Below are 24,773 nucleotides of genomic sequence, written 5' to 3'. Positions count from 1 at the left end.
TGGTTAGACTGAGATGTGATTACACTGATAAATTGAAAAAAGTTCTCCAAGCTGTGCAAAACTGCAACCATTTAATTTTTTTTTAATATGATATCCATGATTTACATTGAAACAGCCCCTTATCATCCCCAAAGACAATAGGTTTCAGCTGTCTTTTGTCATTAATTGTTGGTTGATTGGTCCTTTTTGTGCAAATTCTCCACAGATAAATCATCGGTCCCCGGTGAACAATGAAAGCTATCAGGAGCGTCTTTCTCGCTTAGAGGGGGACAAAGAATCCTTGGTCCTCCAGGTGAGAGTGGCCCCCAAGTGTTGTTTACCTTTCAGCAACTTGGACTGCTCTGTGTGTGATCAGAGGCAGTACAAGTGGGTGGGGACTAATTCAACATTGGGCTACTGCAAACACATGAAACCTTCAGCCAGTAGTCCAGGTGCCATGTATTAACAGGAAGGTGACCCTGTATAATGGTAATGTGAAAGCAAAGAGAGGTTTGAGGGCTCTGTTTTTGGAATGTGCAATGCATTCCTCGATGCAGTGGCTATAATTAGAAATCTGACATGCTGAGGCCATCCTCCTTTCTAGTTTACAGTATATATTTGATGTGTGTAATCTGTCAATGTTTCATGTGGGTTGGTTGTAATAAGTGGTTTGTTGAGACTCCAGCTGCTATAATAAGAGCGATTCATATTTTGTGCCACCTGGTTCTTCTGTCTGGGGTTAAAAGCTAACTTAGCCAGTTAATGTGTAGTTAAAGGGAGAACAGAGGACTGTCATTTACTTTTGTCAGTCATGTTTCAGCATGTTGAGCTTGGACAGCCTCCAGAGCATGTTTATAACCAGGTGCGAGCGGGGCTGGTCTGTGTGGGCCAGCACATTCCCCTCTTGATTGGCTGGGTGGAATTCTGTGCTGACAAAGTGAGAAGGTGATTGGTTTCCCCTCTTGTGGAGGTAGTTTGCTTACTCTTCGGTCTGCTTTCCGTATGGTTAAGGCAGTTCTTCAGAACAAACGTGTGTTTTTTAAAGCTCTTATTCACTTCCTGATTACCTTAATGTCCAAGAAGAGGTTATTTTGCAAAAGTGGAAAAGCTGTACTGTATAGCACAAGATGTTAAATGCTATGACAGTGTGAACACTTTGGGAGGGAGTGAAATTGCTCTTTGGTGCTGCCGGAGGAATTTGTACTTTTCCCAGGTTAGAGGGGGGGCATATGAGGCTCACGAAACACGACTTTCTGGCCTAACAGGTGAGTGTGCTCACAGACCAAGTGGAGGCTCAGGGTGAAAAGATCAGAGACTTGGAGACCTCCCTGGAAGAGCACCACCACAAGCTCAGCTCCACGGAGGAAATGCTACAGCAGGTAAGATCAGCTCCTTTGTCTGGCTGGATATGTATAACTGTGTGCATCCTAGCTCTGACCATTTCTTAAAATGTAAATGCGCAAACCTGATTTGTCTTTGAGTGCTGTTACTCCAAATCCTGTTTTTTGTATACAGGAAAAACAAATTTAAGTTGTGGTCTCATTCTTCATTTTGCAGTATGATGCAGGTGCACTTTTATTCGATTGTGTATTGTCTAATTTCACACTTGGCTTTATAGTGATTTACTAAGTGTGAAATGTATCTGCTCAAGCCCCTTCTGTTATAGTGAACAAAACAATTAGTATTAGCTACATGAAAATACCAGTTTCACTTTCCTGTCTGGCAAGGTGACTCTTCACCCACAGAGACTTAGACTACACTTTGATTTATGTGGATACTCGCTACCATTCTCCATGGACATGTGAGGAACACCTGCTAAACTATCCTTCCACAACTACATGTATTTTTACATAGGAATGGGAAGCTGTGCTCAGATGGTCTCAAGTTCTTTCCATATGATTGTTCTTCTGAGATAATTGTGTGTGTCGTCCCCCCCTCCAGTGCTTGGTATTTTGAAATGACAAAGCCTAGGTCTGGGGGCCCTAGCTGTGTTCACATATGTCATCAAAAGTAGGGCTAACCTTAGCCAGTAATGCTTCTTCTTTACTTTGGGTAATTACCTCCATGTTCAGAGAAAGAGAGCAGAGAGAACCTCTCTCCAACTTTGTAGCGTCTGTTGAACAAGGTGACATGGTGAATGCTGTTTGACCCTGATACGTCAAACCCCACATTGTTCTTGTTGCTTGTTGCTTTTTTTCCCTTGAGGAATCGCATGTTTCGGTGGTTTCTTTCCACAGAGCATTTAAAATAATCAACACTTGATAGAGATGATCCACTAGTTTTGAGAGATTGTCCACTGAGTGACAGATGTGCTGCTGTTATCCTCAAGGAGCAAATTTCCAACAATCTGCATCATATGGGGTTATATCTGCAGAACCTCCTGATTATTATGCTCATCATGCAGCTTGGTGCACAAAGTTATGCAATGCTCCATACAGATGGAATAGAACATTGTTTAAGGGTGGCTTTTTTTTTTTTTTTTTAAATAGACTGATGTAATTATGAATGTTCACTTTCTTTCACGTTCAGGAGTCTGAAGCTATTAGATATAGTGTGTTTATATGGCCAGCCAGTTTTGAGTTTGAATGTTATGGTCAGTTTAAGGTTGAATCTTAGTCATCTCTAAAAATTTAATGCCCTTCTGATTTTGTACCATTTTACTTTTTGATGTGCGGCAAAAATTTGTGAATGTGTGATTCAGTTGTTTTTTCAGTAATTGCCATCAGTAAAAGTATTTAAATGTAATCACAGCAGTTCTGTTCAGCTGTTGAAAAATGGCAGATTGTTAGAAAGAATTGTCTTTAGACATGGTTGACATTTCCATGTAGAAATGGCATGTGAAGAATTCCATATGATACTGGGTGTTTTTGAGTTGGAACTGTGTTTATACAGTTACAGATAAATCAACCCAGTCATTCACCTAGAAAGGTTTGTTGCCCCACAGTCCTGTTTAACTGACATGCATATTGCAAAACAGTGGACCTTTGCCCTATATGCATACTGTAGACATATAGCTTTTTTCAGTACATTGTGTTCTCAGTTCTAATGAGCAACAGCAGATGAACAATACTTAGAACATAGAAAAAAAAAAACTGCTTATACATTCTTCTGTTTCACTTTAGTCTGTGGTGGGGTGAAAAAGCCAGCTTGGACATGAATAACTGGTAGCATAATGGTTAGAGCTGCTGCCTTTGAACCTAAAGGTTACCAAAGTTACCTTAAATTGCTCCAGTAAAATTACCCAGCTGTTTAAATGGCTATAAATTGTAAGTAGCTTAACACTGTAAGTTTCTCTGGAGAAGAATAGTCAGCTAAATGAATAAATGTAAGTGCAACAGGGATCAAGGTTATCTGGATGACCCTCGCTATATTTTGGGGAAGGGGAATGATTTTGCCAGACAAGTTCATGACAGGTTCATGGTAGGGTTGGAGCTCATGCTTCTTCACCATTATTCAGCCAGCCTGGCTTGCTGAGAGCCATTTCAGACACACCTTTAGTTGTTTTTATGTGTGCCTCACCTTCAGAAATGCATCCTGTTTTATAAGCAGGACAGTATTCAGGCAATTGTTTAGCAAAGCCCAGTCTTCCTCAGCTTGCTGAGAGGATGCAGTAAGTCAGGAGCAGCTTTCAGTTGCAAAATTTAAGAACTTGCCACACTGAGCCAGATACCAAGTTTATCAGAGCTCAAGGAACTCTGCAGTGTCAGAGTGAAGGTAGAGTAAACTTAAGTACTCACATACTTTTTTTAAATATGAAACTGTTTCAAGATGAAATTTTCAATACGTTTACTTCTTTTAACCTCTTCACATAAAGAGGTCTGTTAAAGTACTTTTTAAACATACCCAGCTTGATACGTTTAAGTGGTGGGGGTATCCTGTTGGAAACTACAAGCCATAAGTATGCCAAGGGACTATTTTTCTTTCCTTTAAATGTTGTAATTATGGGGTTTTATGTTGTGTTGTAGTTGTCATTCCAATGATACAGATTTAATATTTTCCATTTTTGGCCTGCCAAAAGCTCAAATAACTGCTTTTTGAAACAAATACTTCAAGAAGTTATCCAGAGAGTGTAATTTCTCTTATGACTGTTCCTCACGCTCTTCGTTATGTTAGTTTACACTGCTGTCAGTATTTTTATATTTTATTTTACAGGTGACTGCATGTACTGTAGTGGACCTCAGAATAACTTCTAGGTAACTTGGAAAAGAACTACAGACTGGTGTTGTTGGATATTGAGTGGGAGTAAGAATTGTTGACAGTCTGACGGAGTTGCAGCATGGCTTTTCACACAAAGCCAAGTGCACCCATTTTCATGTTCAAACAGTTCCTCTGCTGAGTTCCTCTGTTTCGCCTTTGTTTTTTTGCCACAGCTGAGAGTGCATTCTGAGAATGGCTCTGCCTGTTGACAGAGGAAGTAAAAATAGAGTACATAGCAGAGTATATTTAGAAGTAGTGGACTTTATGTGACTGTTGACAACTGACTGATTTGGAGGGGCTCTGTACTTGGGCAAACAAGATGTCACTAAGCTGCATTCTGCTGTGTGTGTGTGTGTGTGTGTGTGTGTGTGTGTGTGTGTGTGTGTGTGTGTGTGTGTGTGTGTGTGTGTGTGTGTGTGTTGTGCCCCCCCCCCCAGGAGTTGCTGAGCCGGACATCGCTAGAGACACAGAAACTAGATCTGATGGATGAGGTTTCCTACCTGAAACTGAAGCTCGTGGGCATGGAAGAGGCCCAGAGCAATGGGGAGGACAAGCAACACAAAGCCGAGGTAGGAAGCATGTCAGGGTGGTATCGGACAGAAAAACGTGGTCCCACTGGCAACCAGTACTGTAATTTGAGGGTTTTTGATTATGTAGAGTGGGGGGAAAAAAAAGAGCACCCTTGGAGTTAAGAGAAGCAAGGTAAGAGTTCAGAGTGTTGAGTAATCCAGCAACACCCAGTCCAGTAAACGTTTTGGTGGGAAAAAAGTTAACAATAACAAGGATGCACATGAATGGAACATTTTGTCAGATGACCCACCCCCGTAACTTCATAACCTCCTGAAATGGAAGGATACCAGTTTGAATGACCTCTTATTTTGGAAGCTGGGAAGTTTTTTTGGAAGATGCCATTTGTGATTTTTTGGTGTGAATGCCAGAACTTTTTTTTTTTTTTTTTTTTTTTTAAATTACTGTGGCAAAAAATGCCTGGAAACAGCTTTTTCTCAGTCCCAGTTAGTTTTACCAGTCACATGGTTCAATGTACAGTACCAAAACAGCAGAAGGTAACAGCCTCTTCAGGTAGTCATTATTTACCAGAAAGGCTAATGAAGCCTGGAGTTGCAAATGAAGCAAACACCATCTTTAAAAATGGTGCAGAGATATTGTGGTGATTTAATTTGTTTTTAAAGATTTATGTATTACTGCACAGATGAACAATAGATTTATGCATTATAACATTTTATTGTTGGAGGTTTGATTGTTGTGCTCACAGCAAGAGTTGTGCTGTATCAATGGAGCCATTTGGCTGCTTGGGCAGGTCTCGAAAGTGTCCCAAGTCCAGGGGCAGTTTGTCTTCTCCTTCACCTCCTTGTTGATACAGGCTGTCTGGGGCAAAGGCCCACATATGCCTGGTAGCACTGCGGTAACCAAGTCTTCTCTGTGTTTGTTGAGCCAACAAACACAACCCCTCTCCATCTGTGACAGCTGTTGGGATCCAGTCAGTGACACAGAATGGCAAATATGTGCTTGGGACATTCCTCACTTTCACTGAGGAAATCGCCTGTCCCCATACTCCTATCAGATATGCCTCTATATATAGGACAAGGCATACTACAGGACATCTGGTTGGCCATCCACTGGGATGGACATATGAAACTTATATACCGCGCTTTTAATTACTGCAAGAGAGTAATTCTATTTACTTTAGGAATGACTTTTTTTTAAAAAACCAGCATCAAGGACACTCAAATATATTTTTAAGGCTAAAACTGTATGAGTGCTCTCAATTTCTCAGTCTTTAGTGCTCCTTGTGATTTCATCCCTCCATTCCCCTGTGAGAACAAAGATTATCAATTGTTTTCTGGCAGGAAAGTATTTCTCCCCCCCTGCCCCCCCTTCACTGTGGCATGTTGCTATGCTTGGAAACTTACTTAACCTGACAATTTCCAGCCACTTTCCCCCTGCTATACATCATATACCCTGCTATATATACAGTGCAACTTGTCCTCAGCAGAGCTGCATCCCTCCCTTATGGTTAAAGTTCAGACATATAAACCCATAACTCACTAACAGTTGCACACTTCATCAGTTCTTTCTCCTCATGTGCAATACCTTAGAAATTGCAGACAATGTTGTCTTCAATCAGATCAAAATCCATTTCAACATGGGAAGGAATACCATTAGCTCACACACTTGCAACACGTTTCCACGTTTCAGCATTAATCCAAGCAAGTATTAATAAGATGTAATTTCTCCTTTTGTAAGAACATTGTTTTTCTGTCTCTTTCCCTCTCCCAGTGTGTAGTCAATCTGATTAGCGAGCTCCAGGAGCAGATGTGTAAGTTTCAGCTGGAGATCAATACCAGAATCCAGGAGAAACGGGCCCTGGAGAAGCAGACTGAGTGTAGCGCTGAAGGGGCCCAAGAGAGCCCTAGCGTGGGTCCGCGCACCCTGCCCACTGAGGAGTCCTGTTGCTGTAGGGAAGAGAACGTAGGCTCACCGACTTTGCACGGCCAGATGCACACCATGTCCGGCTCTGCCCCACCACAAGTAATATGAGTTTTTCCCCCATCAGAAAGCCTAACACTAACTATTCCTCTGAGCTCTTGCATAATCTGCAGCCCTAGCAGTGTGGGGAACATGATTGTGTAAGGTCATGTGCTTTCTAATATGCACTAATCACATCTGGACATTACTTATGGAAAACTGTGGACATGGTAGCGTGGAGTGTGTGCACGCATGGGTGGTATTGCTGAGAAAGGCTGGGGATTGTGTTCCTTTCTCTCTCCAGACTGGACTTTGTTGATGCCTTAAGCCCCTCGCGCATCACCTGACACAGACTGAAACTTCCAAATTTACCACGGGAGCCTCTACACTCCAATTGAGGCACACAGATAAGAGTATACTCTCATGAGCCTCATGATTTGGCTAATATTTAGCACTATGTGTGTGTTTCTGTGAGAGGCCTGAGATATCACACCAGCACACACAAGACTTATAAGGGTAGCTGTCTTATTGAGGTGGAGGTGGTGAAGGTATTTTGGTGGGGCCTCTGTGCTTCAGCTTTGTGTGTCGCTTTGTAGGGGCTGACACTGGGTCAAAAATACCAACTTTTTTTTTTTTTTTTTTTTGGAAGCTTTGCCTTCCTTTATAAAATCTTTATATTCTCTTTAGGTAAAGAGTTGTAGTAATAGTTCTAATGACCTTCCAAATATTGTTTTACAGGAGAGCAGCAAACATGTAACAAAATGGTCATTTTTTTGTTAGTTTTTGACTAACTAAAACACTGTGAAAATGATTGTGATAAGACCATGTAATGGCTATTGTAGAAGAGAAGTTGTCCACATTGTGAGATGAAACATTTTGCCAGGGTTGATTTTTGATGATAATTTGACTGGTAGGAAAAAAGTTTTTTTTCAAGCTATGTTCTGTTAGTGGAGTTAGCTGTTTGTCACAGCTGTGGCTGTGTCTCATTGGTTTCTCTGATGTAAACAGGGCTTGCTGCAAGAGCTGAGGCAGCTAAAGAACAAAGTGGATGAACTGGAAGGAGAGAAATCCCAATATGAGCAAAAGCTGAAGGCAACCAAGGTAAAAACATGAGTTCCACAAGACTATGGCCATTTATCAGTAGTTGTTTCATTCATGCTAGTTTTAATCCTTACTACACCTAAATTGATCTTAATTTTCATGTTTGCTTTTAAGTCTTTTTTTTAAATTCTAAAGTTTGAGAATACCAGTCTTTGTATCATTTCTCTTAATGACACAGGCTGGAGGTATACATTGTTTTCCTTGCTCTGGGCTTAAGTTCCACTCTTCTGGCTTTTTCTTCCTCTAGCTCTCTATCTCATCCTCTCTCCATGTCTGTTACCAGTCGCTAATGACCAAGCTCTCTAGCCTGAAACTCACAGTCGAGCACACGCAGGTAGAGAAGCAGCAATGGGAGGAGCGGTATCGGAAGGCTCAGGTGCCCCTTCCTCATCATCCTCATCTTTACAACCGTAGCCTCATCTAGGCCTCGCCCACCTCATTTTCCCACTGATATCCACTGGTTGGAATCTCATTCATCCAGTCCCATGTGAGATGTATCTTTTAGCAGCTAATTGGACAGGATTAGAACCTTTTATGGTATTTTTGAATCCTTTGCATAAACTAGATGCATATTTTTATGATCAATTACTTTAATAGCTGTACATTTGTATTTGCATTACATTTATTTATGCATTTAATAGCTGCTTTTCTCCAAAGCAATGTAAATCTCAAAGAAAAATAGAATGAGCGCATCAACAAAAAAGGTATTAAATCAACTATAAAATGGTATATCTGTAAATTTCGTTATACAAATAAAGTATTATACATTGTTATGCAGTATTACCCTTGAAAATGTGACAAAACACTTGTAAGGATGTGGTCTCTGTGCATTTAAATTGGTTTTGAAAAGCATGTTGAGAGATCTGGGCACTTGATGCTGACAGGGGGAGACAGGTTGTTATAACACCCTAGTCCTGCCAGACCAAGGAAATGAAAGTAAACAAAGAAGCTGCTTGTGCTTAACTCTCCTTCTTTTAAAAAATCTTCAGAAAAGGATAACAAATAGTGTTACCGAAAGACAGAAATTTCAGGCAGCCATTCTATCCACTGTAAGGATAAGCCACTGCTGTGGCTAAAAATGGCCATACAGTTTTATCGAGTATATGTCTTCAATGGGTGGCACTTGCTGTAGAGAAAGCATGGTTTTTAAGCGTGGATCTCTCAATCTCTCAGAAAGCATTGCCATACTCTAAGGCAAACAAGAGATGAGGAAGTGGGGGATGCCACAACAGATCAGCACTCATCTCCAGACCAAATGCCAGCTTGGATACATCTTAGACACATCATGTCTTGAGTTGGTGAAATTAGGTTCTTTTATGTGCTCATGTACAGTTGTTTACATCCCAAGCACAGCTTTGTAGCACTAGATTTGCATATTGCTTTCATGTCTCATTCGTTTCCCTTTGAATCCATACCAAATTAACTTTTGGTTTTAGGGTTGTATGTTGTCAATTAGCGTGATGGTGGAAGTGAATTCTGAAAGACTGTGAAGGATGTTTGATCTTTATTTTTTAAATTGGTTATCTTGGCAAATTCACTGTTATGCTTTAACCAGAGTCTGCCTGAAATGCTGTTGTCTGTCTTCTGAAATATAGGTTGTGTTTATCCTACAGTTGATGAAAAGGAAGCCCATGATCACTTTAAAGATTTGTTCTAAATCATAGTTGTTGTTCTTAGTGTAATTAATTTGAAAAGGAACACCAATGTGTAATAAACATGATGGAAATTTTTTAGTAAAGTGTAAAAACTATCTTTGCATTCTTTGTGTAAAATTCATTTCAATGTCCAAAGTAATAGGTTTTCTTTTGTAGGCAGAAATTGCAGAACTTCAGCATTTACTGGCAGCAAAGGATGCTGAAATCGAGTGTCTTCAGAGTCAGCTGCTATCAAAGAGCCCTGTGTGCAGTGACAGTGCAGAAAGAGGTACAGTAATATCAGCATCCAGAGCATGGTCCGTGGTCCAGCATCGCCAGAAAAGGATCCACTGTTTGCTGCTCACAGTTGTGTGGCTTTTGACCTTTGCACTATGGGCTGTGAGGTGGAGGGTGGTTTATCCAGCTGCATGACTTGCATTCCTACACCTCTGGACTGAAATTCATGCTGCAATTGCAGATGCTTGTGGTGGAGAGATTGCAATACACATTGAAACATTGTCTACCTAATGTTCACTGACCTCATAGTAAACGATATCAAGATGATTTCAGCCCTTCTTGGCACCATCTTTGCGTTTTCAATGATAGGAACAGCTCAGTAAAAGCAGGGTTTTTTTTTTTTTTTTTTTTTTTTTTTTTTTTTTAATGTTGAATATTCAGGGTTTTTTTTTTTTTTTTAAGTTTATTGAAAATATTTCTATTACTTTTGAAATGTGAGCAATGTATATAAAATAAGGTTGCCTCTATTGAGCTTTATTAAATTTGTGGTTCCTACAGTATAAAGCTAACTATGTGTACAGGGATTTGCCCAGACAAAGAATGAGAAAATATAATATAAAAAAAAAGTTAAAATTACTTCAACCAATCCATAGTGCAAGGTAAATACGTTATAGGGTAGCAACTATATTAATGTAACTTTGTACATGGTGTATGTGTGCTTATAGTGTGTTGTAGTCTGAATTAGGGAAAAATATTATTTCTGTGTCGCATAGCTTTGATATGAAGCTTTATTTTTTTGGAAAGTAATGCAAATGTTTATTCCATTGGAATACAGCTGTGGAACTAAATAAATGAGGCAGCTAACACATCACCCAGTTAAACAGTGTTGGCAGAAATATTTAGTGCTGCCCATTTCAGGTGTAGTATTGTGCAGCTAGGAGGGTTTTAAAGACAGTGGAAATGTTCTCATGAAACAGCACAATATGACAAAGGTTAGTGAATATGGAGTAATAGTCTGATTCCCTGCTGAAAGTTTAAAATCAAAACTCTCATCTGAAGGAACTCATTGTGGCTATTTTGCAGTTAACACCACAGACCAAATGGACAACCGGCACATTGACTTTTCGTTTAAGAATGTTTCCAACTCCTTGTTTGGTCTCAGTAAAATGCAGCAGTATGTCCAGCCTTTCGGTTTGCATGAGTTTCACATACATGGGACATGGTTCCTAACTATGACTCTTTGTGCCTCCTCTGATGTTGTCTCTTTGCCATGCAACCCCCTCATCATAGAGGAGATGTATAGGAGAAGGCTGAAAGAAAAACGTAAGCTCCAAGTCTTATCTGGGGTTTTAATGCAGCTCTCCTTCTTCCTGTCCACCCCCACACCATTTCCCTTGTCATCACCTGTTTGTTGTGCTGTCTAATCAGTTCTAACACACTGTCCTGCCTGTCGCACCCAGTTCATCTGCCTGCGGTGCTGCACTGACTTGAGGGGGTTGGGAATCTGATATGAATCACATAGGCATGGGTTCAGAAAGTGCTGTAATGTCCAGCTCACTGAAACTCATTGGGCAAACTTTGAAACCACAACCTGGAAAAACAGCCACAAGCTAATTCTGTAAAGGAAGCATAGTACCTAAAAGCAGCCTGGATATCTTATGGTCCACTGTGACATCATTTCTTGTTCCCAGTCAAGAACTGCAGAAGTCTATGCCGTTTCTCCCCAGGCTACAAAAACAGATCTTAATTTTTTTTACATCCCAGTATGACCTTTTTTCAGCAGAGGATATGAACACCTGAAATGTAAACACCAGAAACTGGTCATTACATGCACAAAAACCCAGAACTGAAGAGACATGTTTCTAGTCTGTTACTGTGGCCAGACTCTAAATCCATATTTTACTGTACTTTTCAAAATGTGACATTAAGGAGGAGAAAATATTTTAACTCACTAATGCAGACAACCAGGAGCTAATATGTTTCCCTACAGATCAAGAATTGCAGAGGCTGAAAACGGGAATGGAGTCATTGTTAGCAGCAAATAACGAAAAGGTTAGAGAAAACAAGCATGCTTTTTTTCATAGAAATTTCTGTATTGTGTGTGAATATATGGATAATTTTTTTTTTTTTTTTTGTCTAGTAACAACTGTGAATAATCTTGAATGAATTACAGCACACAATAACTTTGCCACAATAGGTAGGAACATGAATAAACACATTTAGCAAAGAGCTAAGTCTAAATGCTTTCCATTCCTGTCACAAAATCCCCACAATATGTAGTGCAGTATGTGCAGTTTACTATTTCACACTGCACTGTTTGCATTTCTCTGCATGCAAGCAAATGAAGATTAACACACACAAAACACAGTTCAACTTTCAGACCATGTCCATAAATCACATTTGAAGTTTCAAACCAATATCGACTTAATGGGAGTAAATGGAAAGACCAAATGGAAGCAGCAGTTACCCCCACATCAAAAATCAGGCTTCTGGTTTGCATCCTCACTCTGGTTGCGTCAAACAGAAAACACCTTATTTGGTAGCATCAGTGTTAATTTGCTTTATTGGACAATATTTTGACACATTATAGAACTATAGGGGTGCTTGATTTTCAGTTGCTATGTTTTCTTTTGGGGTGAACAAAAGAAAATGGTTTAAAGACTGATTAAAAGGGAAAAAAAAAATGTAGTTTGTAGCTGGTGTACGTGAACATTACTATATGAATGGTGAAAACTGCAGCTGGTGTGTAATTTTAAAACGAGTTGCTAAAAGTGTTCATACACATGGTTCATGAAGCCATATTGAGAATTTAGAATAGAAGAGGTTGATGACAGGCCATGACAACATACAGCAATATTGTATGCCTAATCCAAGGTCATCATCACTATTAGGTGGTGGTGTTTGGCTGAGGTCTGACTGCTTTCTGTGACTCTAGGACCGTCGCATAGAGGAACTGACTGTGCTGTTGGGGCAGTACAGGAACGGGAAAGAAGTTACAGCGCTCACACCAGGTAATGCATTGCTACTTGCTCTCAATGTGTACATCAGCTAGGAATATTTGAAAATATTTGAAAATATTCTTTTTTCAGCTTATTTACATAAAATTTGATCATATATCTTTTTGTTTGTTCCAGTAGAATATGAATAGAGTATTGGAGAGAAAAAGCGACAATATTGTGTTTATTTCCTTGGTGTGGAAGATAATGAAATGTGCAATCAGAGGCGTGGAAAAAGTAATTGCGGTAACTGGTTCCACCACCTTCAGCTGCTATGGCTGCATCTAAATGCCTCCTGTAGCTGTTCACCAGAGTCTCATGTTGCTGTGAAAGAATTTTGGCCTATGTAGAGCTGCTTTAGCTCAGCAACATTTATAGATTTTCAGACATGAACAGCTCTTTTCAGTTTTTGTTACAAGATCTAAATCAAATTCAGGTCAGGGTTTTCACTATGCCATTCTGAAACTTTTTTTTTTTTTTTTTTCAGGCATTATGATGAGAGCTTACGTGTATGTTTTGGGGATTATTGTCTTGCTGCATCACCTAGCTGGGTTTTAGTGTAAATTCACAGACTGATGGTTTGACATTTTCCTTTAGAATTTTCTTATACAAGCAGGAATTCATGGTTCTTTAATTCCAGGACAACCACTCTTGGGTAGAGTCACCACTGTTCCAAACTTTCTTTGAGGAATAAGGCTTTGTTCATCATTCATTTGATGTTTGGAACTTTATAAATGGTCCTGTAATCCTGTCCAGACTAGACTTCAACAACTTTTCTCCAAAGGTCTTCATAAATTTGCTTTGAGCATGGCATAATGTTCCACAGTGAATCACTGATTTGGCAACTTGACTTGTGCTGGTAAGGCTTTAAATTGTTGAAAACAGTATAGGACTGGCCAAAGTGAGGCTTGATTTTATTAAAACAGCTAACTTTAATTACTCCCCAGCTGAATAAAGTGTGGGAGCAATTACATTTTTACACCTGTCATTTCATTATCTTCAATGTCAAGGAAATGACAAAACAATGCTGGTGTCATTTTTTTTCTCTCAGTATTTATATACTGCTAGAATGGACAAAAAGGTTTAATCAAATGTGGTGTCAAAGACCTTCAAAAATACAGAAAATTTGAAATTTCACAGCTCTGTGACGTCTACACAGTGGATCTTTTGAAGTTACTGTTTAGTATTAATTTAAGAGGTGCAGTGAAAAATTGCAAACTTAAACAGCTGAAAGTAGTAGGGGTGCCAGTGAACTGAGGTGTGCATGTTGATGTGCCCAAGCATCCAACGACAAGCTACCCTTGGGCAGCAGTGAGGAGGAGGTGGCAGGTGGGAACCTGAGAGGCCTTGCTCACAAGACCCAATCGGAGATTATTCAACTGGAGGTGAGCACTGCTTCTGTAATTCCACATCTGTAACACTTTAACATGTTAACTACATCTCATTTTTCACTGTCCTCTTCCTCAGGTGTCTTCCAGAGGTTCCTCACCTCTCTCAATTGGACAATCTTCAATTCAGAAAGAGACAGACTTCAGGTAAGAAGAACATTTCATGCAACCTGATGTTTGCAGTGTACATAGAGGACCTGTCACTTTTTTTTTTCTTTTCAACTTTATATTTTATATAACTAAAGTACTTAAACAAGGGTGGCATAATGGTGCAGCAGGTAGTGCCGTTGCCTCATAGCTCCTGGGCTGTGTTCTGTGCATGTTCTCCCTATGTTCATTTGGGTTTCCTCTCAGTCTAAGGAGATGTATTTCAGGTGACACTAAATTGCTAGTAGTGTGTGAATGCATGTGATTTCCCTGCGATGGGCTGGCATCCTGTCCCTGGTGTCACCCTGCCTGGCACTATATGTTTCCAGCATAGTGGATATTGATGAATGGGACTTAAAAGTCATAATTATGCATATTCCCCTGTATTGCATTGTTGCATATGCAAAGTAACTGAGCGCTCATCCGCGTGTCCTTAGTTGTAGGAGTATCCAGGTGTCCCCTGAGTCGGCCATTTCTCCTGGACACACTGGTTTCCAGAATGGACAGTGGTAAGTACAGCAGCCACTTAGACATGGATTTCATGAAAAGGAACTAAAGTGGCTTTGACCTTGTTCCTCTGAGTCCCTGTCTGTTACAGACAACCCCCATAAAAGTTCTGTTTAGCAGCAACTGTCACATCTGATAAGGCTGCTTCTAAATGACCAAAATCTTGGCTGAGCTGCTAGTGGTTGCCACCTAGGGGGTATTTGGTATCACTGCAATTTGTTGATACATTTACAGTACTGTACAAATACTGCTGAGACTGAAAATATTTCAGAATTTTGAAGTGTTTTAATATATATTCTACTTGATAGGACACAACCACGGATACTCTCAAGTAGTTTGGAAGAGCTGCAAAGTGGATCTTTACGAAAGGTATGGCCATAGTGTTATGTGCACAGTCTTCTACTAAGCTGCCTCTAAACTACATTTTCTTCCTTAGAGAGTCTGGTCAGATGCAAGCCTGTGAAAGGCTGCTTCTTGTCTAAGCTGTCAATGACTGGTTTCATTAAATTCTGTGGTGTGTGTGTGTGTGTGTGTGTGTGTGTGTGTGTGTGTGTGTGTGTGTGTGTGTGTGTGTGTGTGTGTAACCAGATTTTACTCTTAGTCAGCTTGGGATCAAAGGAACAGCACAAAGATGGTTTGGGTCCTACCTATCTGACAGATCCTATCAAATGGTCTAGCTGGGCTCCCGTACTTGTCTTATGCCTCTGTCAACTGGTGTCCCGCAGGGCTCGGTACTGGGTCCTCTGCTCTTCTCGATCTACATCTCTCCCCTTGGCCCTGTCATTGTTTCCCATGAATTAAAATACCACTGCTACGCTGATGATACCGAGCTCTTCCTCTCCTTTCCACCTGGAGCATCAGACATTTCCGCGCTCATCGCTGCCTGCCTGTTGGACATCTCTGCATGGATGTCTGATCACCACCTCCAACTCAACCTCTTCAAAACAGAGATTCTTCACTTCCCAGCTGGCCTGTCCTCCTATCATGATCTGTTGATCAAACTGGACAACTCACTCATTTTGCCTACCTCCTCAGCTAAGAGTCTGGGACTGATGATTGACTCAAGTCTGTCTTTCTCTCAGTACATTGAAGCTGCAACCCAGACCTGAAAATACATCCTGCATAACATCTGCATGATCCGTCCCTACCTCACAACTGACTCTGCTCAACGACTTGTCCAGGCCATGGTGACATCCCATCTGGACTACTGCAGCTCTCTTGTGTGGCCTTCCCGTTACTGCCATCAAACCTCTACAGCTCATACAGAATGCTCCTGCCCAAGTTGTGCTTGACTTGCCGAAGCGTTCCCATGCATATCCTCTACTCATTTCTCTGCACTGGCTTCCTGTAGTTGCCCTTATCAAATTTAAGACCCTGGTTATTGCCTACAAATGCATCAATTGAACTGCTCCTAGCTAGTTACAAGACTTGATAAACCACTACACCCCAACCAGACCGCTTCGCTTTTCTGCTTCTGCCTGCCTGGTGGTCCTGCACACAAAAGGTAAAGTATGGAGGTTTTCAGTTCTGGCTCTGTTGTGGTGGAATGACCTCCCCATCTCACTCAGAACTGCTGAACACTGTCCACATTTGAAAAGGGTCTGAAAACTCACGTCTTCCAGACTTGCTTCGCCCATGATCTCTTAATCTCATGTTAAGGTATAAATGTTCAGGCACCATAATTTTATGACCATGCCCGGATAAGCCTTTACACAGCCGCTACTCCTGTATTGTATGTAAATATTTGTGTGTCTCCAAAAAAAAAAAAAAATTGTCGGAAGGTGATCAGGAATCGTGTATTCTGAGTTTTATGCAGCTACTCGTGTGATGAACATTGGTGCATATAGTGGAAAAAACTAACTTTACTTAATCACATGTCTGCACCTATGTCTCTTTCCCCTAATGTAATGCACAAAATGTATTTCTCTGAGATGTACGTCACTTTGGAGAAAAGCGTCTGCTAAATGAATAAATGTAAATGTTCTGTTATATTAACAGTTGGCCCAGTGTTTGTGAACTAACATATGTCAAGGCACTTGTGTATAAACATTAACATAATATTAAACCAGGAAATTGTCTGGATTTTCTGGGATGGTTTTAAAACCAAAATGTAAATGTGAAGTAAAAGCAGTTAAAGCCTAGTATGAATATTTGGTTGTTTCTATAAATTTTATATTTAATTAATTCTAAATGTTGTAAATATTTTATGATACATAGACATAGTAGACTTTCAGGTGACTAAAAAAAAAAAAAGTGTCCAAAACAGACACACTTGAAAAACTATAAAATTAACTATACACAACTTACTCTGTTTTTAAGACTTTACTAAATAAACATCTTGTGTGTACTACATTTTTGTATTAACCTTGTGTCTGTTCTCTTTGTTACATGTACTGACCCTTCAAACCCACAGCATGTAGTGGGGGAACCGGTACAACCTGTTGTAGCAGCAGAGGTATTCCCACTGGATGACATCACTGTAATATTTAACCCTTTGCTCACTCAAGCTCTGATTTATTGTACCTGACTGCTATGCATAAAATGTATGAAATGCAGTGAGTTACTGGTGTCCCTCAAGGATTTTATATTTTTGGTCTGCTGTAGACACAGAAAATTTAAAGTATAATTTTTAATGCCTAGTTTTACTAATTTACTCACTAAATAATTATATACGCACACAATATCTTATGTATACTGCCCACTATTAATACTGTTATCTGTTTTAACAGAATCAACATATGGAAAACAAGTATCAAACCCTTCCTGGAAAGCTGTGTCGGTCTGACCAAAATGGAAAGAGAGAAACTCCAGCTCAGAAGAAGCCTGAAGAGACTGAAGACAGTGAATTCAGCCTAAGTATGTTTTAATGTCACTGTACCTGGTGGTGCCCTTATTAAACAATCAAGTGATGCCATGATAATGACAGTTCAGGACAATTCATAGGCATTGTTTACAGTAAATACCAAATCTAAACACTGACTTTTGTGATGATGCAATGATCATTTATGACTATCACTGTTATCCTGAAGTTTAGATTGAATAGACAAATAATTAAGAGGAAAATGCTTTTAGGTAGGATGGATATCATCCAGTTATATAAACATGAAAACTGGTTATACATTTCATGTTCTGTTCAATCCAAAGAGTACAGTTTACCTGTGAAATTTCAGTATCTAACTGGTGAAAAAATAAGTCCTTTTTAAAAAAATAACATGTCAGTAATCCCTAAAATTAGAAAATCATTAATTATGCACAATATTCTCTTTTTTCTGTTAAATGGTTATCTGTTTTTTTTTTTTTTTTTTTTTTTAAATTATAAAATTATTTTCTCTCTCTCCATATACTTTGCATGGGTTCCTGCTGTGTATATTCACGTGCACTTCTTTCTTACTCTGACTTAACAGTCCCTTGCTTTGCTACTGTTTCCCCTCTGCTTTTCTGTGTGGCTTTCTGCTTGCTCACTTGACATGACTGAAGATCGATGCCGAAGTGCCAGCGCACCTGTCTTAGGTATCGTCTTTTGCAGACACAACCGCATGTGTCTACATCCAGTCCCCACAACTGAACAAGCCTCAGATCAGAAATAGGGTCTTTTGATCATCTCTAACAGACTGTACCCCCTTTAATATGGCCTTTCTAAAGCAGCCTGCCAAGTGGGGGTTTTTTTCCCATTACGCATCAATGGTGCTTGCCTCACTAGAGTAGGACTTGGAGTTAAATTAGCACACACTACAATTTTTTTTTTTTTTTTAAAAATCCTAACTGGTTCCACATGAGAGTGGTGTATGGTGTGCACATGTATAGTAAGAGCCAGACCTCAAACTTTACTGCAGATAAGCAAAGGCGCGCACACACACTCTTCACTGGCTGTAAACTATGGAAAAGCAGATGGTGAATTGAAACTCATTTGTTTACATTTGACTATGGGAGACTTCACACTGACTTTTGCTTTAGTTAAATAAATAATAGTCGCACACAAACTAAATACAAATGTATGAAATTTTAGTTTTTTTCTTTGGTTTCATTTTGCTTTCTTAGGGGTGTCACCAAAACTTTTTTCTTTTCAAATTCACTGTTGATTTTTAAAAAAAATTCCCTGTAAGGTTACCTAATCTGCACAAACACAAAATCAACATGAGAACCTCCGATGAGAATATTTTCCATTTCCAGTAAAAGTATAGCATATGCTTCTTTTTATTTTAGTATAGATCTTTGAGTTAAAGCTGTCGCTTAAGGTTTATTAGCAGACTTAATGTTTCGTAACGGCACAGAACTATAATATAACTGGGATGTTACACCAAATTTCCTCTCTGCTTGTTGCATGGCTTGCCTTTGGTCCAGGATATCGTGGGAAACATGATCTTTTTGGATCTGGTGGGTTGCTCATGGTTTATTTACATTCTCTTTCCTTTGTTATAGTCTTAACTTTCAACAAATTTAAGGAAGTCTTTTTACTAACATAAATATTTTCTTTTAGTCAGCCAGACCACAAAGTGGGTGGGGTTAAATTTGAATCTGTAGATCTCCAGACCCCCCCCAAAACTTAAAAGAAACATGACAACACTGACTATTTCAGGAACAAATTATGATAAATTTAAATTAAACCTTTTCTGTACTCCAACAGGAAGGACTCAGAAAACAGATGATCCAGCATCATCAGATCTTTCACCTGTATCATCTGGTGTTGACTCTTGGCAACAGTCTCCTGTCTCTCCAGAGAACAAAAAGAACCAGAAGGGCATCAAAAAGTTCTGGGGCAAGTGAGTAGATGCAGAATGAGAGTAGTTGGCATGTACAGTGCCACTGATCTAGGGTATGCTGACATGCATTGATTCAAACCAAACTGCCTCAGGATCAGGAGGACCCAGTCAGGCAGCCTACCCAGAGATGACCTAGAGCCTACAGAGTTCCGCAGAGGGGGCCTTCGTGCCACAGCTGGCCCACGCTTGGCCTGCACCAGTGATGGTGGCAGCAGTGTGCGGTATGAGTCCGCTCCCCCCTTTCTGTCAGTATGAAGAGATAATGGAAGAAATGTAATGCACAGAATAGTCAAGAAATAACAATTTACATTTTGATTTTAATGTCAAATTCTTAGCATCCTGCAGAAACACATCTTACACATCAGATTTTAGCTTTTAAAGGTATTGTCAGACAATTTGCACCTTAGCCTTAGTGACTATATAGCATGTAGTGACTGTGGAGGTTTCCGTTCTGACAAGAGAAAATGTTTAAAGTCCAAGGTTCTGCTGTAAGGGCCACTGTGACCTTAAAAAGGATGTGTGAGGATTTTAAAGGTCAAACCACAATGACATAGCAGTGATCATTGACCATCGTGTCACTTTGCCCACAGTAACATGAACACTCCCTTCTCCAAGTGGACAAAAGAGCAGGTGTGTGGCTGGTTGGAGGATTACGGTCTGGGACAGTATGTGAACCTGGCCAGGCAGTGGGTCAACAGCGGAGAAACACTCCTCTCAGCTACACCCCAGGATTTTGAGAAGGTAGAGGCAGAAAAAGCATAAGGTTCAGAACTTCCCCCTTAAGATATGAGAACAATTCTGGTCTGTTTTTTTAAATTGGTAGCAGGTGGCATAGTGGTTAGAGCCACCATCTTTGTAATCAAAAAACCTGCATTCAGATCCTTGCTCCTGCTATAGTACCCTTGAGAAAGGTTCTGAATTGCTTCAGTCAAAGGAAAAGTCCAGCTGTGTAATTGTGCTGTGTCTTAGTATACAAACCTAACGTTGCAAGTTGTCTTAGATGTCAAACAAATGAATAAATGTTAATAAAATAGTTGGTTTATCCGGTACTTCCTAATGATAACTTCAGTAGCAAAGCATGCACATTCTACTCACTGCATATGTCCATGTTATGTCCTACATTACTCTATTAAACTGTATTCCAGGAAATGGGGATTAAACATCCTCTGCACAGGAAGAAGCTACAGCTGGCAGTTCGCTCCTTCAGCACGAAAGTGATTGAGAAGTCTGCTGACCTGGACCACATCTGGGTGACACGTGTGTAGCTTATCTACCCAGTGTGCTCCACCAGTAACTACTATTAACATGTGTTATTAGAGGGAAAAGTGAAGATAAGTATCCTATATTGCTGATGTGTGTTCACAGGCTGGCTTGATGACATTGGCCTACCACAGTACAAAGATCAGTTCAATGAAGCAAGGGTAGATGGCAGAATGCTTCAGTATTTGACCCTGGTAAGGCAGTCGATTAAAGTACATGTGGTTGAAAGAGATGTGTGCCTTATCAAGCTGTGGCATCACAGTTTCTCCTTTGTGCTGTATTGTCATGGATAAAGTACTTTTCTCCATTTTGCAGAATGACCTACTATTTTTGAAAGTCACCAGCCAGCTCCACCACCTCAGCATCAAGAGTGCAATCCATGTGCTCCACATCAACAAGTTTAACCCCAACTGCCTGAGGCGACGGCCAGGGGATGAGGTGAGGGGCAGGAGCTCATCCATTCATAAAGCCACACAATTATGAGCAAATGGTAATAATGAGCAGTTGCTGTTTGTTCATTTGCTGAACAGAGAGGTGTCCAGACAGGTACCTCATCACTCCAGAAACTTTACAAAACATTAGGGTTGGGCAGCCAGTTGACCTTGGGCCCCCAGAGATTTTTCTCCTCTGTTACTGTAGAAGTTCTGTTGCCTTTTTTGCCTTTTCTCCACACTTATTTTCTGCATCATTTTAGTTGTTACTTTATGAAAGTCTGTGTGCTTTTAATCATTCTGAGGCAGCCTTTTAGGAAGGGCACTGTATAAAAAGTAAATTTAATTGACCCATAAAACAGGAAGCTAATAGTTGTTCAGACTCATGGCTTTCAGATTCTAGAAGTGTGTGTGTGTGTCTTTCATTGGACAGAATAAGACATCACCCACAGAAGTGACACAGTGGTCTAACCACCGTGTGATGGAGTGGCTGCGTTCAGTGGACCTGGCTGAGTATGCACCGAACCTGCGGGGCAGCGGTGTGCACGGAGGACTCATTGTAAGTGACGTCCTATCGTGACAAAGTGCACAGTGCTACATAGTATCCCCAACTGGTCATGTTCTTCCATTGCTACACAAATAAGCAAAAGAACAATGAGCACACCTTTTTGTCAAAAGCTGTTTAAGCTTTCTACTCTACTCTTTTTCCCTATTACTCCCATTCACACACTGGCTAATCCCAAACACTGTATGCTAAAATTCAAATCTGTAGAAGCTGAAAATTTGAATGGATTTGTACAGTCAAATGCTAACTGCCTCTTAAAGCTGTTGCTATGGCATCGTGTGTATTTAATTTTTCATTGTACATTTGATGTAACTTGTTCATGTAGTGTTGTATTTTATGGTCTTTCACAGATTCTAGAGCCACGCTTCAACTCAGATGCACTAGCCATGCTGCTAAACATTCCACCCCAGAAGACCCTGCTGCGTCGGCACCTGGCCACCAACTTCAACGCCCTAGTGGGCACTCAGGCCCAGCAAGAGAAGCGTCAGCACATGGAGTCCTCAGGCTACGTACCGCTCACAACCACTGCCAAAGTCCGGGTAAGAGTCCACAGCAGCACTACGATCTTGCTGAGAGAAGTGGCTCACATTCCTCAACAGGTTTGGGGTATAAGAGGGGTGGGAACTGAGGGCCAGCATCAGACACACCTGGGAGCTGGGAAAAATTGCTGCACCTTTACTTAATCACTCTGAAAACACCTTAATCTGTGACTGACATTTCAGACCTGGAGATCAACCTAAGCTCAAGGGTGCTTCACTGCTTGGGTTTTATAGGGAGGGTTTTGTAGCGTTAGCACACATCCTTTTTAAGGTCATTGTTCTGTTGAGCTCTTTCATAAAAGCAAACTAAAGATGTTGTTAATTTACCTCTAGCACAATTTCACCTCATACAAAACATTCAGCATTTTTGGGGGCGTTTGATAAGGGTAGGAATCCCCCTCAGTTACTTCAACACTTTCATTTTCAGCCTAAGAAGCTGGGGTTCTCCAGTTTTGGCCACCTGAGGAAGAAGAAGCTGGATGACTCCATGGACTACATCTGCCCCATGGACCCATGCCAGCCAGCCCTTAACGGGGCCCTGCGGCCCTACTCGGGCTTCAGGGGACTTAGCCCCATCTTCGACAGGGATGCAGAGAAGCTGGAGCAGGTGGGACAAAAGATCTGATACCCTACCTGCTTCACCTCCATGGCAGTCTGACCCAGTGCCACAACATATCCTTCGGCCCCATGGCCAAGGACTTCAGGAACCAACCACTTAACACGTCTACGTTCCTGCAACAGCAGATGTTCAAGCATCGTCATTTCTTGTAATTTACCGTATTAAGTTTTTAGTTAACATGGTGTTGGATTTTAGCCATTGTAAGGATATTTGAAATAAGTACTTCAGATAACTTCACTGTTCAAACAGTTGTGTAGTAACTTGTGCAATATTTGCACATTTAGAGGTATTTAATATTTATGTCAGTTGTATAATGTACACTTTACATAAATCCCTCCAGATCTTTTAAGGTTTTAAAAGTATAAATAAATGTCACATTGTTATTTTGGTATAAAATGACCTACATATTTTTATAGTTAACAGCTGTCATAATACAGTAAGTGTTCTGTTTTAAAGTCATTGTTAATAGTATGATGTGTGCTACATTTAGTTACAGTGATAAAATAAATGCTGAAATGAGACGGTCTGACTTTGCACATGTGGTAACAAAAGCAGCAGTACTGCAGGTTGTCTGCCTTTAATGCCATGAGGGAGTTGCTTTATTCATTGTTTGTTTTGGAATGTATGACTCGTATAAAATGACTTTCTTCAGAATACAAAAACAAACATGGGGAGGCCTAAATTACTAAGTTCACTTTTTAGGCTGAGTTCTGGCAGCAGTGAAGAAATGAGTGTACCACTGGCACAAATGCTCTAAGTTAATCTGGTTTGTATTTTTTTTTTTTTTTTTTTTTTTAAAGAAGCTTCTTTATTAATTTTTACATATTTTAAGAAAATATTAAGACCCCAGTTGTACAAATGCCACAAGCATTAGATGAGTTTTAGAGGAAAGTTATTGCAGAGCATGTTGTCAATTTTTCTTTTTTGGGGGTGTGACTTGCATAATTGCAAAAATGAAATGTACATCAAATGAGTTCTCTACTGTGGGTAAATTAATGTCTGCACCATCATTTATTATCCATGTATATCATTATGTGAAAATACAGCAACGAAATTCATATACTACATTAATATGAAACTAACTCAGACTTGTTGATTCTAAATTGTTTTGGCTAAAATAAAATCCTTTGCTGGAAACATCTGTCGGAATGTTGACTTGCTGGCAGTACGGTTAAGAGATGGAGAGGAATGTCCTTACCTCTTACTGCAGTTACTCCAACAAGCAGCTGTGTTTCTGGACACCTGTGCTTTGGTCGTAAGAGACAAATCAGCCTCATCAAATTACACACACACACCCCCCCATCACTTTAACAGCATGTTGCTTGTTTTAGGTCATCCTGAGCATTTGCTTTTTAAGTCCCTGATAAATATTTGCTCAGGGAGATAGTCTGCATGAAACCAGCACACACCTGTTTTTAAAACAGTTCTATTCGAGAGGAGGACCTTTCGACGGTCAAAGAAATCACCTCCACGTCGACACCTTGGTGTGGAATCATGGTTGAAGGCTGCATCTGTCCTGAACTCCTGAAATGTGTTCTGGAGCAAACTGGAGTTCTCATGGATACATGAAAGCAGGTGAGGTGAATAAATTTTCTTATACAGGAAAAGTGAAACTTCAAGTATTTTTTTTTAAAAAAATGCATACTCAGCTGATAATTTTCTCTAAATGACTTAGTTATTTACAAAGGCACTTGCAGTGATTCACCCATTTATACAGCAGGATCATTTTTACCATATCAGTGCAAGAGTTCTATGCAACCTGCTGTGTAGGGCACAAAAACAGCTTTGTACGCTATAGATAAAGACAGAAAATTATGTGCTTTTTTTTAATACACACATCACTATTCAAAATCATCACAATGGGTACTGTTAATATGTTCCTCTGCTTTCAGGTTGAAAGGATGACTGTAGTCTGGCTCTGCAAAC

At 40.1% G+C, this 24,773-nt stretch overlaps 1 protein-coding gene across 6 annotated transcripts in view; it reads left to right on the top strand.

Moving 5' to 3' along the window:
- Window positions 1–23,629, top strand: part of ppfibp2b (PPFIA binding protein 2b) — a 50,711-nt gene extending 27,082 nt beyond the window's left edge. For 2 of the 6 annotated variants that reach the window (XM_018763785.2, XM_018763786.2), the window contains 25 exons: window positions 206–292; window positions 1,245–1,358; window positions 4,614–4,745; window positions 6,475–6,726; window positions 7,672–7,764; window positions 9,576–9,687; window positions 11,626–11,687; window positions 12,571–12,646; window positions 13,913–14,016; window positions 14,099–14,166; window positions 14,604–14,675; window positions 14,982–15,042; window positions 17,087–17,128; window positions 17,403–17,529; window positions 18,151–18,183; window positions 19,015–19,047; window positions 19,298–19,433; window positions 19,526–19,654; window positions 20,024–20,174; window positions 20,579–20,690; window positions 20,799–20,887; window positions 21,009–21,131; window positions 21,558–21,683; window positions 22,040–22,228; window positions 22,656–23,629. In XM_018763785.2, coding sequence (XP_018619301.1) covers window positions 206–292; window positions 1,245–1,358; window positions 4,614–4,745; window positions 6,475–6,726; window positions 7,672–7,764; window positions 9,576–9,687; window positions 11,626–11,687; window positions 12,571–12,646; window positions 13,913–14,016; window positions 14,099–14,166; window positions 14,604–14,675; window positions 14,982–15,042; window positions 17,087–17,128; window positions 17,403–17,529; window positions 18,151–18,183; window positions 19,015–19,047; window positions 19,298–19,433; window positions 19,526–19,654; window positions 20,024–20,174; window positions 20,579–20,690; window positions 20,799–20,887; window positions 21,009–21,131; window positions 21,558–21,683; window positions 22,040–22,228; window positions 22,656–22,853 — 2,721 coding nt within the window. In that variant the 3' untranslated portion in view covers window positions 22,854–23,629. The remainder of the gene's footprint in view (window positions 1–205; window positions 293–1,244; window positions 1,359–4,613; window positions 4,746–6,474; window positions 6,727–7,671; window positions 7,765–9,575; window positions 9,688–11,625; window positions 11,688–12,570; window positions 12,647–13,912; window positions 14,017–14,098; window positions 14,167–14,603; window positions 14,676–14,981; window positions 15,043–17,086; window positions 17,129–17,402; window positions 17,530–18,150; window positions 18,184–19,014; window positions 19,048–19,297; window positions 19,434–19,525; window positions 19,655–20,023; window positions 20,175–20,578; window positions 20,691–20,798; window positions 20,888–21,008; window positions 21,132–21,557; window positions 21,684–22,039; window positions 22,229–22,655) is intronic. The other 4 variants (XM_018763788.2, XM_018763787.2, XM_018763790.2 and 1 more) reach the window with 4 other exon arrangements.
- Window positions 23,630–24,773: the final 1,144 nt, after the last annotated feature.

The sequence above is a fragment of the Scleropages formosus genome, chromosome 11 (genome assembly GCF_900964775.1).
Source record: "Scleropages formosus chromosome 11, fSclFor1.1, whole genome shotgun sequence".
Classification (NCBI taxonomy): Eukaryota; Metazoa; Chordata; class Actinopteri; order Osteoglossiformes; family Osteoglossidae; genus Scleropages; species Scleropages formosus.
The sequence above is the reverse complement of the archived record's forward strand: the minus strand, read 5'-3'. Positions and strand labels throughout refer to the sequence as shown.